Source organism: Garra rufa, chromosome 20 (genome assembly GCF_049309525.1).
Source record: "Garra rufa chromosome 20, GarRuf1.0, whole genome shotgun sequence".
In the NCBI taxonomy this organism is placed as follows: domain Eukaryota; kingdom Metazoa; phylum Chordata; class Actinopteri; order Cypriniformes; family Cyprinidae; genus Garra; species Garra rufa.
Window position 1 is genome coordinate 18,755,218 of NC_133380.1, and position 15,517 is coordinate 18,770,734.

General features: G+C 33.2%; 1 protein-coding gene across 10 annotated transcripts in view; it reads left to right on the top strand.

Annotated features, from left to right (window-relative positions):
• The window catches only part of LOC141293364 (pleckstrin homology domain-containing family A member 6-like), a 121,712-nt gene that overhangs the window by 84,243 nt on the left and 21,952 nt on the right, over positions 1-15,517 (top strand). For 7 of the 10 annotated variants that reach the window (XM_073825393.1, XM_073825390.1, XM_073825388.1 and 4 more), the window contains 5 exons: positions 4,706-4,905; positions 8,759-9,211; positions 12,543-13,041; positions 14,722-14,808; positions 15,142-15,195. In XM_073825393.1, coding sequence (XP_073681494.1) covers positions 4,706-4,905; positions 8,759-9,211; positions 12,543-13,041; positions 14,722-14,808; positions 15,142-15,195 — 1,293 coding nt within the window. The remainder of the gene's footprint in view (positions 1-4,705; positions 4,906-8,758; positions 9,212-12,542; positions 13,042-14,721; positions 14,809-15,141; positions 15,196-15,517) is intronic. The other 3 variants (XM_073825392.1, XM_073825396.1, XM_073825394.1) reach the window with 2 other exon arrangements.

Here is a 15,517-nt window from a genome sequence, read left to right on the forward strand (position 1 = left end):
CACTTTATTTCCTTAAATAAAGATGCGCTAGAAGGTTGGACACAGTATTAAGAAGATCTAAATGAAGACCAGCTATATTAAAGTTAAACAGATATTTAAAAGTGGTACCTTAGAGTCATTTTGTAATAATCTGCACAAGAACAATGGCTTCTCTGTAAAATCAAATGCAAACAAGCACAGAATTTGCCAAGCCCTGCAATGAATCAATAGTGCGGGAGTGTTTGACGGTTTCCTCAGGGAGAGGTTCAATCAATGGAAACAAGGCATTCTTTTGGCAGGTACAAAGGTAAGCAAAGGACTTGCAATAGCATGGCTAGGTTTTTGTGCCAAATTTCTGTAAGTTGAGCAACCCCTGCAATGAAAACTTTTGTTTTGACACTACTTCCTGTGACAGTCTCAGTTTCAAGAGAATTTTAAGCATGCAAACAACATGCAGCCTGTTATAAACAGGAAATGGTTTGAACACTTTAGTTGTCCTCCTGATTAACTGAAGTCCGTTTTGACAGCATGATGAAACCGTGTTGTTCTCCTTACTAGTCATACATTTTTTTATCTGTACAGTATGACTACAACTTTTTGTGTATTTAAAACAAATCCTGTTTATCAGGTTTTGACTATTTAAAAATAGAGTTTGTTCTTTATTGGTCTGTAGTGTCAGTTAGCTGACTGTCCTGTGGAGCAATTACCTATTAGATTGTATGAAACTGATTTTGGCACACCCTCAGATGACTAAGTGCAGGTCATTGTTTTATGCAAGACTAATTAAGACTACTGGCAATGGTTGAGTTGCTTAATAACAACATTTTATGGTTAGATTATTGTAGCTTCCAGTGATTGTCAGGTTTCATCAGTGGTCACACACCCTCTTCATTCAGAATCTAATGTGCATTTCCTGTTGTGCGTTAAACTGTCATGTCTGTTATTGAAATCTGAGGTTGTGTAATAGGCTTTCTGCATCATGAATTGACCAAAGATGCTACCCAAAAATACCCAGTTATTTAAATTGTGTGGACAAAAATGTCTCTGTAGATTTGAAATATTTTAGATAAATGGATTTATTATTATTATTGTTGTTGTTGTTGTTGTTGTTTCGTATGGTAAGGGAGAAATTACATTACTACATTATTTTGTACTAATATTTTATTTTATTTTACCAAAAGGCCCCAGTGTGGACAAAAATGTCTCTGTAGACTTGAAATATTTCACATAAAAGGATTTATTTATTTATTTATTTGTAAGGTTAGGAGGATTTTTATAAAAGTAAAAGCTGGTATTACATTATTTTGTACTAATATTTTATTTTATTTTTCCTCAATAGAAAAGTTTTATTTCAGACATTATTCATAAATTAAGTGTAGATTCTGGGGTATGTTGACTTCTTTTGAGATACTTTATAATATATTCTATGCTGATAGGGCTGTGCAATTAATCGAAATTCGGTTTCGATTTCGATTTCTGCTTCAAACGATCATGAAAATGCAGTAATCGAGATGAAACGATTATTGCGCCCCATTCTGCCCTTTTACCAGTGGTGCGCTTTCGCTGCTCCATAAAAGCCAAATTTCACATGCAAATCAGCTAAATCATGTAAGGTGGCTTTCAAAAAAAATGGGACGTGATTGATTTATTAATGTTTCTTTGATGTTGTGTTTATAATAGCACGTAAGAAAACCTGCGCTGTCCTTTGTTAATGCGCTCAGAGACGGAGCGGAACACGGACATGAAAGTTATCTTTTAGCTCAAGGTGCGCACCTAAACGGTCAAATACACTCACAAATATTTCAAAATGAGGGGCTTGGTGATTATTCATGTAAACTCTTGTCAATTATGTCTTAAATGAACATAAACAGTTGGAATGAAAATCCGTGCGTAACAGTATAATGGGTCCGTGTGGTTAAAGCGGCAACACATAATATTCCTTTTGGCGTCTCTGTGCCTAATATGAATAAAATGTAAAAATAAGTTTTATACAAGAAACATTACTCACTGCTCTTGAATGAAGGACGTTTTTAGTTTTAATAAGAAACAAAGCATGTTTAACTATTAGAGTGAAGACATTGTTTTATTTTACATTCAAATTCAATTTCTGTAGTATTGTTAGACTACTTTAGACTTGCATAAAAGTAGTCAGTATTTTTAAAGCACTGTTTGTTTTATTTGTATCTTTTTCTCGCTGTATTGCTATCTTTAAATTAACCACTATGTAAAGTTTTGGAGCCTGTCATAATCGTTTAAATAACCGTGATTACAATATTGACCAAAATAATAGTGATTATGATTTTTGCCAAAATCGAGCAGCCCTACTATGCTGTGACAGTATTTCAATATAAATTTCTGCTTTCTGCATTATAAATTAACCAAAAATGCTACTCGAAAAAAACAAAAAGGGCCCAGTTATTTAAATTGTGTGGACAAAAATTTCTCTGTAGACTTGCAATGTTAGATATAAATGGATTTATTTATTTATTTTTATGGTTATAGGTAAATAGAGGAGTTTATAGAGGTAAAAGCTTGTATAACATTATTTTGTACTCATTTTATTTTTCCTCTGTAAAAAAGTTTAATTTCAGCCATTATTCATAAATTAAGTCAAGAACAAGAAAAATTTGCTTGTAGATTTGGAGGTTTGTCGACTTCTTTTGAGATATTAAATAATATTTTCTATGCTGTGACAGTATTTTAGTTTAATTTTTGCTTTCTGCATTATAAATTGACACAAAATGGTAGTCGAAAATAACAAAAAGGCCCCAGTTATTTAAATTGTGTGGACAAAAATGTCTTTGTAGACTATTTGACATAAATGGGTTTAATTATTTTATTTTATTTTCACATACATAATTTTGTACTAATATTTTATTTTATTGTTCCTCAATAGAAATGTTTGATTTCAGACATTATTCATAAATTAAGTCAAGAACAAGAGCAATTTGCTTGTATTTTAATTCAATATTTTATTTTATTGATATTTAATATTTAAGTTTTTTTTTAACAAAAGGCCAAAATGTCTTTGTAGACTTGAAATGTAAATGGATTTTCTTATAAACTGATTTATTATTTGTTTTATTTTATTTATTTATAGGTACTCTATAATATTTTCTATGCTGTGACAGTATTTTTAATTGTATTATAAAATGACCAAAAATGCTACTCGAAAATAACAAAAAGGTCCCAGTTTAATTTCAGACATTATTTATAAATTAGGTCAAGAACAAGAAAAAAATTGCTTGTAGATTCTGGGGTTTGTTGACTTCTTTTGAGATACTATAGAAATCTTTTCAATGCTGTCACAGTATTTTAGTATAATTTTTGGCTTTGTAGTTTTTTACTCTGATCACTTTAAAACAAAATAATTCAATCAATTAACTTATTTTTTACTGTTCGTTACTTGAGTGACTACAAGATATATTGTCCACAAATAACTCTAAATTAGTCTGCATTGCCCTCATGTGGTAAACTTTTGTACTACAGTGTTTTGGACAAGCGTGCATGTGCGTAAGGCAGCTATTGTTTACTTTTAATGTAGCACATTCACAAAAAAGTTTTACATTGTCAGGTGTCTATGTGCTTTAAACAGCTGATATTTTGTATTTTTAATAACACACCAAAGCCACATTTCTACTAACTATTATTTTTTTCAGGCTTTTAATGCACAATATGACCACTCCATTATGATAAACCTGTCCACATCTAGCTCACATCTAACCTGCTCCTAAAGTTAACCTTTATATTTGATCTAGTCATCCTTATGTAGTCTTTTCTCCTCTGTCCCCAACACCCCCATCTCTGAGGATCCTTGAGTGATTTTTCTCCAATGTGTCGGTGAGCCACATGTAGTAGGTATTTCAGAGCACCACTTTTTGCTCCTGTAACTGCATGACAAGTGACAAGATCAGACTCACCTGCTTACGTTCCTAACACGAGCTGACAGGAATGATTATGTTGACAAAAGTAAATAAGAGTCTTCCAGCTCTTATGAGTGTCAGTCTTATATAGAATGATTAAACTGGACTAAACTACTTTTTGAAAGTTCTGTTTACCTGTCAGCAAATGCTCAGTGTTTAATTACTATATTCGTGAGTCTGATCTGCATGCCCAAGCTACATTTTTTCCCCCCGGTGTATTGCTGCATATTAAATATAAACAAATTTGGCCATATTTAGATTTGTGACTTTACATGAAAATTGTCATTGCATGAATGATTTGTGTTTGCATGCACTGCAACTTCACCTACAGACATTTGTCCAGCTCTTTAAAAAGGAATTAAAGGAATAGTTCATCCAAATATAAAAATGAAAATGTACTCAAGCACAGGCTATCCAGAATGTAATGTGTTTCTTAATCTGAACAAATTCCCTAAATCTGTTCTGATGAAGAAAAAAACTCATCTACATCTTGGATGGCTCGAAGGTACATTTTCAGAATTTTTTTTGTTACATTTTTGGTTGAACTATTCTTTTAAACCAAATATTACTCTAAATAGTAATTCTGGATGCGTATGTCTTTAAGCATGTCTTTCATTTGCAGGCTTGTATTTACTTTCTCATATGAACAATTGCATGGAATATTTTGCATGAGTTCTGCTGGATCTGTTTTGCATGCTCTGTTGTCCCTATGGTATCAGGTTTACAGTTATGTTCTTGCACAATGGGAGTGGCTATAGGACAGTGCAGTAATATTCTTTCTTTCTGTCTTTTTTCTGTTGCAGGTGTGGTGCGAAACCAACGAAGAGGAAGAGGAGGAGGTAGAAGAAAGTGAGGATTTAAAGGGCAGTATTGCATTCTGTTTGCAGGTTGAGCACACAGGAATTCGCACATACTACTTCAGTGCAGACAGCCAGAAAGAGCAGGAGGAGTGGATCCAAGCCATGAGTGAGGCTGCCAGGGTCCACATCTCAGCCACATCCAGGTACACACACACACACACACACACACACACACACACACACACACACACACACACACACACACACACACACACATCTGTAATACACACAATTCACGCACAATTCAAAACCAACGTGACAGATTCAGTCAGCATTTAGCCTCATGTTATTAAAAAACACGATTTTCTTTCTTCCACGTAACACTATATTCCATATAAAGTGAATTAGGATTTAGGCAATTGAGCTTTAAAAAAAGAATTGTAGAAGTATCATGAAAGTCATTCATACAAAACTTGCACTATATTTCAAGTCTTTAGAAGCCATTTGATTCATCTGTAATACGCTAATAAAAGTTCTGCATATATTCAAATATGTTGCCTTAGGCCACACCAAACAATACTGATGATTGCATGTCACATGGTCATTCTTAATGTAGCAAGTTTGAACATCCAAAAAAGTGCAAAGGTACGGTGGTCAAAAGTTTACATACACCTTGTGGAATGTGCAAAATTTTAATTATTTTACCAAAATAAGAGGGATCATACAAAATGCATTTATTTAGCTCTGACCTGAATAAGATATTTCATATAAAAGATGTTTACATATAGTCCACAAGAGAAAATAATAGTTGAATTTATAAAAATGACCCCGTTCAAAAGTTTACATACACTTGATTCTTAATACTGTGTTGTTACCTGAATGATCCATAGCTGTTTTTTTAGTGATGGTTGTTTATGAGTCCATTGTTTGTCCTGAACAGTTAAATGTCCTTCTGTTCAGGTCCCACAAATTCTTGGTTTTCAGTATTTTTGTGTAACTGAACCCTTTTCAAAGATGACTGTATGATTTTGAGATCCATCTTTTCACACTGAGGACAACTGTGAGGGACTCATATGCAGCTATTACAGAAGGTTCAAACACTCACTGATGCTTCAGAAAAAAATATAATGCAGTATTTTTTTAATTTAAAGATCAGGGTAAATTTAGCTTATTTTGTCTTCTGGGAAACATATAAGTATCTTCTGTAGCTTCTGAAGGGTAGCTTCTAATATGTAGGCAAAAAGAGAAAAATGTACATCTTCATTCTGTTCAAAGTTTACACCACTGACTCTTAATGAATAATTTTTCAGTGTTTGAACCTTCTGTAAATAGTTGCATATGAGTCCCTCAGTTGTCTTCAGTGTGAAGAGATGGATCTCAGAATCATGCTGTCACTGATGGAAAGGGTTCAAATGCACAAAAATGCTAAAAAACCAAAGAATTTGTGGGACCTAAAGGATTTTTCTGAAGAACAGTGGGCGGTTCAACTGTTCAGACCAACTATCACTAAACAAACAAACAAACAAAAACACACAGCTGTGGATCATTGCGGTAAGCAATCCATCATTTGCGGACATAAGATGAGAAAGCTCTGTCACCCCTAGAATGAAGCCGGGTTTTAAAAGAATGCAAATTGCGATTGGGTGAATACAGTGTTAAAAGCTCTGCCCAGTACTGAGGAGCCAGACGAAATACAATCTGATAGAATAGGTCCACATCTTGATTTGGTTTTGAATTAATATTAATCTGGATGTCATCAGGATAATTATGATAGTTAAAGGGATAGATCACCCACAAATAAAAATTCCATCAATAATTACTCACCCTCCTATGTCCTTCTAAACCGTTAAGACCTTTATTCATCCTCGAAATACAATTAAAATATTTTTTAATGAAATCCGAGGGCTTTCTGACCCTGCATAGACAGCAATGCAACTGAAATGCTCCCAGGTCAAGAAACGTAATAAGGAATTGTTAAAATAATCCAAGAATACTTTTTTGTGCCCAAAGATTTTGATTTATAAATCAATTTTGCTTCGCAACATGCATATGCTGTGGTACTCTCAATAATGGCGGAAGACGGTGACTTGGAGAAGAATTCATTATTATTTCTTTGCACACAAAAAGTGTTTTCGTAGCTTCAGAAAATTACATTTGAACTACTGATGTCACATGGACTATTTTAATGATGTTCTCACTAAGTTTCCGAAGATGAACAAAGGTCTTACGTATTAGTAATTAATGACAGAATATTCATTTTTGGGTGAACTATTCTTTTAAGGTCAAGAGATTTTAATAGTTGACAGAGTAGAAAAATGCTAAAAGGCAAAAGAACCAAGAATTGAGCCCTGGGGGACACCAACATTTTTTTCTTTCAAACAAATGCTGTTCTTTTGAACTTTTTCTTCATCAAAGAATCATAAGAAAAATGCATCATGTTTTTGACAGAAATATTAAGCAGCACAACTGTCTTCAACATGGGAGGCACCAGTACTAACCAGACCAGCCTCCGATCTGTGGCCATTCAGTACAAATAGTAATTTTTCATAGAGTATAAATAATAGTTTTCAACTAGAAAAGAAAATGTTGTATGTTTTGCTGAAAACAGCCAAAGACAGATCTGATGAAAATGTATGCAGTCCATTGTTTGTCCTGAACAGTTAAATGGCCTTCTGTTCAGGTCCCACAAATTCTTGGTTTTCAGTATTTTTGTGTAACTGAACCCTTTTCAACAATGACTGTATGATTTTGAGATCCATCTTAAACAAACAAATAAAAACAAACAAAAAAAAAAAAAACACAGCTGTGGATCATTGCGGTTAGCAATCCATCATTTGGGGACATGAGATGAGAAAGTCCTGTCACCCCTAGAATGAAGCCATGTTTTAAAACTAAAAAGAATGCAAATTGCGATTGGGTGAATACAGTGTTAAAAGCTCTGCCAAGGACCGAGGAGCCAGACGAAATACAATCTGATAGAATAAGTCCACATCTTAATCTGGTTTTGAATTAATATTAATCTGGATATCATCAGCATAATTATGCTAGTTAAAGGGATAGATCACCCACAAATAAAAATTCTATAAATAATTACTCACCCTCATGTCCTTCTAAACCGTTAAGACCTTTATTCATCCTCGAAACATAAATACAAATATATTTTAATGAAATCCGAGGGCTTTCTGACCCTGCATAGACAGCAATGCAACTGAAATGTTCCCAGGTCAAGAAACGTAATAAGGAATTGTTAAAATAATCAAAGAATACTTTTTTTGTGCCCAAAGAAAACTAAAATTAGGACTTTATTCAACGATTTTTCTTCGCAACATGCATACGTTGTGGTACTCTCAATAATGGCGGAAGACGGTGACTTGGAGAAGAATTATTATTTCTTTGCACACAAAAGTGTTTTCATAGCTTCAGAAAATTACATTTGAACCACTGATGTCACATGGACTATTTTAATGATGTTCTTACTGAGTTTCCGAAGATGAATAAAGGTCTTACATATTAGTAATTAATGACAGAATATTAATTTTTGGTCTATTCTTTTAAGGTCAAGAGATTTTAATAGTTGACAGAGTAGAAAATTGCTAAAAGGCAAAAGAACCAAAAATTGAGCCCTGGGGGACACCAAATTTTTTTTCTTTCAAACAAATGCTGTTCTTTTGAACTTTTTCTTCATCAAAGAATCATAAGAAAAATACATCATGTTTTTGTAAGAAATAACTGTCTTCAACATGGGAGGCACCAGTACTAACCAGACCAGCCTCCGATCTGTGGCCATTCAGTACAAATAGTAATTTTTCATAGAGTATAAATAATAGTTTTCAACTAGAAAAAAAATGTATGTTTGGCTGCAAACAGCCAAAGACAGATCTGATGAAAATGTATGCAGAACAACAACTAAAGCACCACAGATGGAGCACAAGAGCATGCAATTAATGCTGCTACCCTGATACTTAAACATTCATCATCAAGCAGATCAAAGGCATCACTCTGTTCATGACAGTGTTTTACAGATGTTTTGTCTTTCTCTTTCCTGCTGTTCTGCAGAAATAAATCTGAGCCCATCTCTGCAGCAGACGAAAACAACATGGTAGCTAAACGCCTCGAACCCAACTCTCACGCAGAGAATGGCCAGAGGCCAGATGTTCACGAGCCTCTCAAACATGAGCTTAACGGCGTCGAAACCAGAGACACAACACCCAGCACCCCAGTGACCCCGGTTACCCCTAATTTAGAGGGGAGGATGGGGGAGAAAGGAGGCCTGGCACCCCATCACCCCAATGGCTGGGGTAACTACGGTCCTCCCAATGGTTCAAGATACCAGTCCCAAGAGAATGTGAGGGACATGCGGGATCCACAAGAAGAGAATGTTGTGATGCGGAGGGGATTTGTGCCCAGGACGGCACCGGAGAGACTCGCCCAAAGGAAGAGCTCCATGACACAGCTGCAGCAGTGGGTCAACCAGCGGCGGGCCATGTTGCCCCAAGATGACGGCCGCAGGTGAGGTCTAGAGTGCATTCATAACCTCATCTTTTTTTTCTCAGCAGGGATATTATAGTTTTTGATTATTTTGTTTTATAAGAAGATTAAATACTCCAAGGCACTCGTGAAGTAAAAAGCCTTTAATTCAATGGGATAAATCTTTAAAAAAGTTAAAAGAGTAGATCTACGTGTTTCGGCTCAATCAGCCTTCTTCAGGATACACATCAATAGTTCAAACCAGTGTTCTTAAACAATCAGTAGCAATCGCAAGCAGCTAGTTAATCAGTGGGAGTGGCTAAAGCCTTCCTAATACCCCTAATAAAAAAGCCTTCCTAATAAAAAAACTAATAATACAACAATTATAATAGTAATATATAAAGTCTGCATGCATACAACAACACAAATATCAAAGGAAAATTACAATCACAAAAAAGGTAAAAAAATTAATTTCTTCATTGACTCCAGGAGGCTTAGTCCCCTTAAGTGTATAAATCCAGAAAGTTTCTCGTTGTAAGAGCTGTTTCAATCTACCTCCTATTTTTTGATCGAATAGCATATTTATGTTCAGACATTCTTAAACGTAATTTCCTTTTAGTTTGACCAATATAAAAATGCCCACATTCACATTCTAGCCTATATACTACATATGAAGAATTACAATTAATAAATGACTCAATTGGATACACTTTGCCAGAAATTACATCAGTAAAATTTTCATGAATATATTAATGGCACAAATCCCAATTTGAAATTGAGTTTGGAGTATTCGGGGTCAGAAATTAATTTTCTGGATTTAAAAACAACTAAGGATGTTAAAGGAACCGTATGTAAGAAATTTATTTCAGTTAATCATAAAATGGCCCTGATATGTCACTAGACATTAAGAAATCATGTTCATTTCAAATACTTATATCACTGACAACAGTGGTCCGGCCAGGATATTGTCATTTAAAAGTGAAAGTTGCAGCCCACAACTGATGTTATTGTTGTCATTTTGTGTTTTGGTCTGAGGCTCCACCCTCCAGCTATCTACCAATCACGAAGTCAGTAGAGTTTCGTCATCCGGGTTGCCAGCTCAGCTGCAGCTACGAACGTGTCGGATAAAACATGTATAACGTTATGAAACCTAAAAGACCTCGTTATGAATCCGAAATACGTCGTGACAAAGTCCGAAATAAAACAAGGATCTGTATAGGAGATGCCTTTGAAAGATGGAGACGGCTGAAAATGGAGAAGAATTTGAAGACAGACGCCAATGTTGCTAATTTTCTCCTGGACAGGTCAGATTCATCTATGTTTGGCTAACTTTGCTTCCGTAAACAGTGGATTTTCCACGGTCGCCCGTGCTAAATGCGTTCATAAAAAGCTTTATATCGCACCACTAGCAGGTATGAAATCAATCTATGTTCCGACTGAAATGTGGTATTACAGTACATCTTTACGAAATATTTGGCTAATCGCCATTAGTAAATTTTTGCGATACATAATTACTTCGCAAAACATCTTTCGTGAAGCATAAACATAATTAACAGAAGAAAAAATAATACTGTGTAGGACTCGTCACTTGCCATTGGAAGCTCCTTGTAGCAGCCTACGTTCCTGCTGGATCCTGCAGCTTAGCTGGCAACCTCGAGTCAGGGTGGAGGGGGAGGGGATACACCGTTCTACAGTATTTTGAAAGTGATTGCAGTACCAGTTTTGACCACAATCCTACATACAGTTCCTTTAATGCTGACGATTTTTAGGAAACTAACAGATCGAAATACCATTCTTAGAGCTAATAGCTTTCATCCACCTTGGTTGATTGAGAATATCCCTCATGGTCAATTCCAAAGACTGAAATGTATTTGTGACTCAGAAAATGATTTTGAATTTCAATTACATGATATGACTAGCTTTAGCCACTCCCATGCACAAGGAGGAAAGCTCTAGCCACTCCCACTGATTAACCAGCTGCTTGTGATTGCTACTGATTGTTTAAGAACACTGGTTTGAACTACTGATGTGCATCCTGAAGAAGGCTGATTAAGCCGAAACGCGTAGATCTACTCTTTTAACTTTTTTAAAGATTTAGCCCATTGAATTACAGGCTTTTTACTTCACAAGTGCCTTGAAGTATTTCATCTCAGTTTGATATTTACCTCCAAATAACCAAAGAGTACCGCTGATTACACGGAGATACCAGTGCAGCATTCTTGGCCTTTTTTTGTTTTGTCTATATTTTATTTTATAGTTTGATTTCAGTTTTAATTTGTTAAACAAATAACTTATTTTGTTAATTGTTAAACTTATTGTGTTAAACTAAATTTTTACATTTATGTACATTGCTTAAACTAAAATGTATTGTAATTTTTATTTGAAGCCTTTTTTAAATTATAAAGTATTTTAGTTTACTTTCATCCAGTGTTGTAAAGGTCAGTTTTATATATACATACGTACATATAGATACATTTTTTTTAAATAATGCTAATAAATAAGGCTTTTATTCAAGGATGCATTACATTGATCAAAAATGACAGTAAAGAGTTTTATAAAACACAAAATAATTAATAATTCAATAATAATTTACAAACAAATCTAATAACTGAATAAATGCTGTTCTCTTTCTGTTAATTAAGAAATCCATTTGAAAACGTGTCATGGTTTTCACAGAAATATGACAGAAAAAAGTAGAAAAAATATTTCTTGAGCATCAAATCAGTATATTATAACGATTTCTGATGCATCATGTCACACTGAAGTATAATATAATACTGATAATATAATATAATTTAATATAATTATATTACTCAACAACAAAAATAAATTTTATGGAATGACAACAATATTTTTTTTTTTACCATGTCATAACAACACCAATTATTATTGAAAAATGATTATTATATTATATTATATTATATTATATTATATTATATTATATTATATTATATTATATTATATTATATTATATTATATTATATTATATCAAACAACAAAAATTGATATTATGTAAAGACTTACCTTTTTAAGTTGACAAATGTTACCATTTATTATTTAAAAAAAACATTATAATATAATAAATATAATATAATATAATATTACCCAACAACAACATTCAGCATTGTCATCACAGAAATAAATTATATTTTAAAATGATTAAAATTATTATATTAAAATAGAAAAGTTAAAATGTAATAATATTTCACAATTTTTGCTGTATTTTTGATCAATTAAATGCAGCCATGGTGAGATTAAGAGACTTTCAAATGCATTTAAAAAATCTTACTGACCCCAAACTTTTGAATCATAGTGTATTTTTATTTACATTTTTATTTAATTTTCTGTTATTGATCATTTCACTGCTTTTTAGTCCATCCAGGTACTACACAGTAAACCGCGGTATGTCAGCAGACTGTTACAGTGTGTACGGCGGCCCTCCATATGTAGATGACTACCCCCTCTACCCACCTGGTGTCCGACCTGAGAGCATCTGCTCCATGTCGGCTGCTTACAACCGACCGCCTCCTCGCTGGAACATGGAAGAGAGAAGGCGGTCATTGCGTGACGGACCCGTATATGGTCAACCTCGAGATCCTCAGTGGATGATGGGACCACAGGGTCCTGCCTATTACCCCCAGTTGGACTCAGCACAGAACTCTATGAGACGGCTTTCCATACAGCCACGCTCAAGGTCAGTCCCTCGTTCACCCTCCTCTTCATCGGGAGGACCCTACTCTCCGCACAGCTTCGCCTCACCTGCCCGATCACCCAGCACCAGGTTTGATCGGGGACCCAGCCGACTCAGAGAGGAAGGAATATATGTTGACCCTTCAGTTTACGGGCTCCGCAGGTCACTGAGTTCACCTAAGGTAAAGCACCTGTCAAGCAACTAAGTATCTGTAACTAGAGCATCTCATCTGAATGATTATTTCCAGATTATTGCTGTATCTTTCTTAATTTTTTTTTTTTATAATGCGAGTTTGCCATTATATTATTTGTGACATTTACAAATTATTGTAAATTATCGTATACACTACCATTTGCTATTTAAAAAATTATGTGATGTTATGTTATGTTATGTTATGTTATGTTATGTTATGTTATATTATATTACCCAGCAACAAAACTAGATATTAAGAAAAGACTTGAGTTTTTATGTCTTATACTACCATTTATTATAAAAAAAAAAAAAGCTTTATTTTTTATTTTTTATTTTTATTTTCCAACAACAAAAATAGATATTACGGAAAGAATAAAAACATTTATTATTTAAAAAATATTAATTAATATTATATTATATTATATTATATTATATTATATTATATTATATTATATTATATTATATTATATTATATTATATTATATTATATTATATTATCAAACAACAAAAATAGATTATATGGAAAGACTTCCATTTTCATGTCTAACACTACCAATTATTATTAAAATTGTATAATATATTATATATTACATTAGCCAACAACAAAAATATTACAGAAAGACTTGCATTTTTGTGTCTTATACTACCACAAATTTATTTACAAATGTAAATATATTCTATTCTATTCTATTCTATTCTATTCTATTCTATTCTGTTCTATTATATTATATTATATTATATTATATTATACAAAAATAGATATTAGGGAAAGACTTGCCTTTTTGTGTCAAACACTAGCATTTATTATATAAAAATATTATGTTATATTATATTATGTTATATTATATTATACTTGCATTTTTGTGTCTTATACTACCATTTAAATAATAATAATAATAATTGTATTATAATACATTATATTATAAAAAAAAGATATTACGGAAAGACGTGCCTGTCTTTGTGTCAAACACTACCATTTATTATTAAAAAAATGCATATTATGTTATATTATATTATATTATATTATATTATATTATATTATATTATACAAAAATAGATATTCTGGAAAGACTCTTTTTGTGTCAAACACTAGCATTTATTGTACAAAAAAGTTTATTATATTATATTATATTATGTTATATTATATTATATTATATTATACAAAAATAGATATTACAGAAAGACTTGCATTTTTGTGTCTTATACTACCATTTATTATTTTTTAATAAATAATTGTATTATATTATATTATATTATTATATCATATTATATTATACAAAAATAGATGTTACAGAAAGTCTTGCATTTTTGTGTCAAACACTAGCATTTATTATTATATTATTATAATTGCTATTTTTTTTTATTAAATTATATTATATTATACTACCCAGCAGCAAAAATAGATATTACAGAAAGACTTGCATTTTTGTGTCAAACACTAGCATTTATTATTATATTATATTATATTATTATAATTCATAATTTTTTTTATTAAATTATATTATATTATATTACCCAGCAGCAAAAATAGATATTATGGAAAGACTTGCCTTTTCATGTCTAACATTACTATTTAGTTTTACAAATTTATATAATATAATAGAATATAAATCTCAGATTTTAACTTTTTGTGTCTGACTTTAAATTGCCATAATTATCTTTGCTTTAGTATGATTTCCCTGGAGATCGTCGTTCCTACAGCCAAGGAATGTACCACTACAACTACCCAGCATCCCCTTCGCTCCATAGTAAAATGGTGAGTCAACATTTTTGACCATTAATTTGTGAATGTGTTTAGCATGATACACGCCATTTACAGCCTTGTTAATTGAGAGTCAGCAAATCACATGATCATGTGACTGTTAAATTGTATGTGCAACAGATGAAGTGCACTAGCTTGGCTAATGAATGATTGAGACTGTATTTGTAATTGTATGAGCGTGATGCACTACGCTTTGCTGTGATTAGCAATTCCGTGATCAGCATGTGTCTGTCTCCACCTGTGTCTCGGTCTCCGTCTCTCCATCCGATGCTTTTGCGTGCTGTATGCTGCTGCTGGGCTTTGCTGCCGCCTCACTGCACACATCAGGACGACATTTTAGACGTGCAGCTTCAGAGGAACCTGGAATACCTAGATCAGCAGGTAGGAGGCTCGGTCCAACAACCACAAATGACATTCAATGCTAACAGCACATTAGCTCTGTTCTGAAACCTAGTGAGCTACCCAACTAGGTGACATTTCAAGCGTGAAATGAATATTAACTATAATTAAAACTTGAAAATCAAGAACGTTTTAGACTTTTTGGACATTTTAGACAGCAGACTGAGGCAGCTCATCAAGTTTTCCAACAGAGCTTTTGATTGTTGGCTTCACTTTAAAGAGATGATAAAGAACAGACTGACCGCTGTTTGGTTGTCCACTTCAAGACATAAACAACCATGTCATAAATGTACTCACGGTCCTC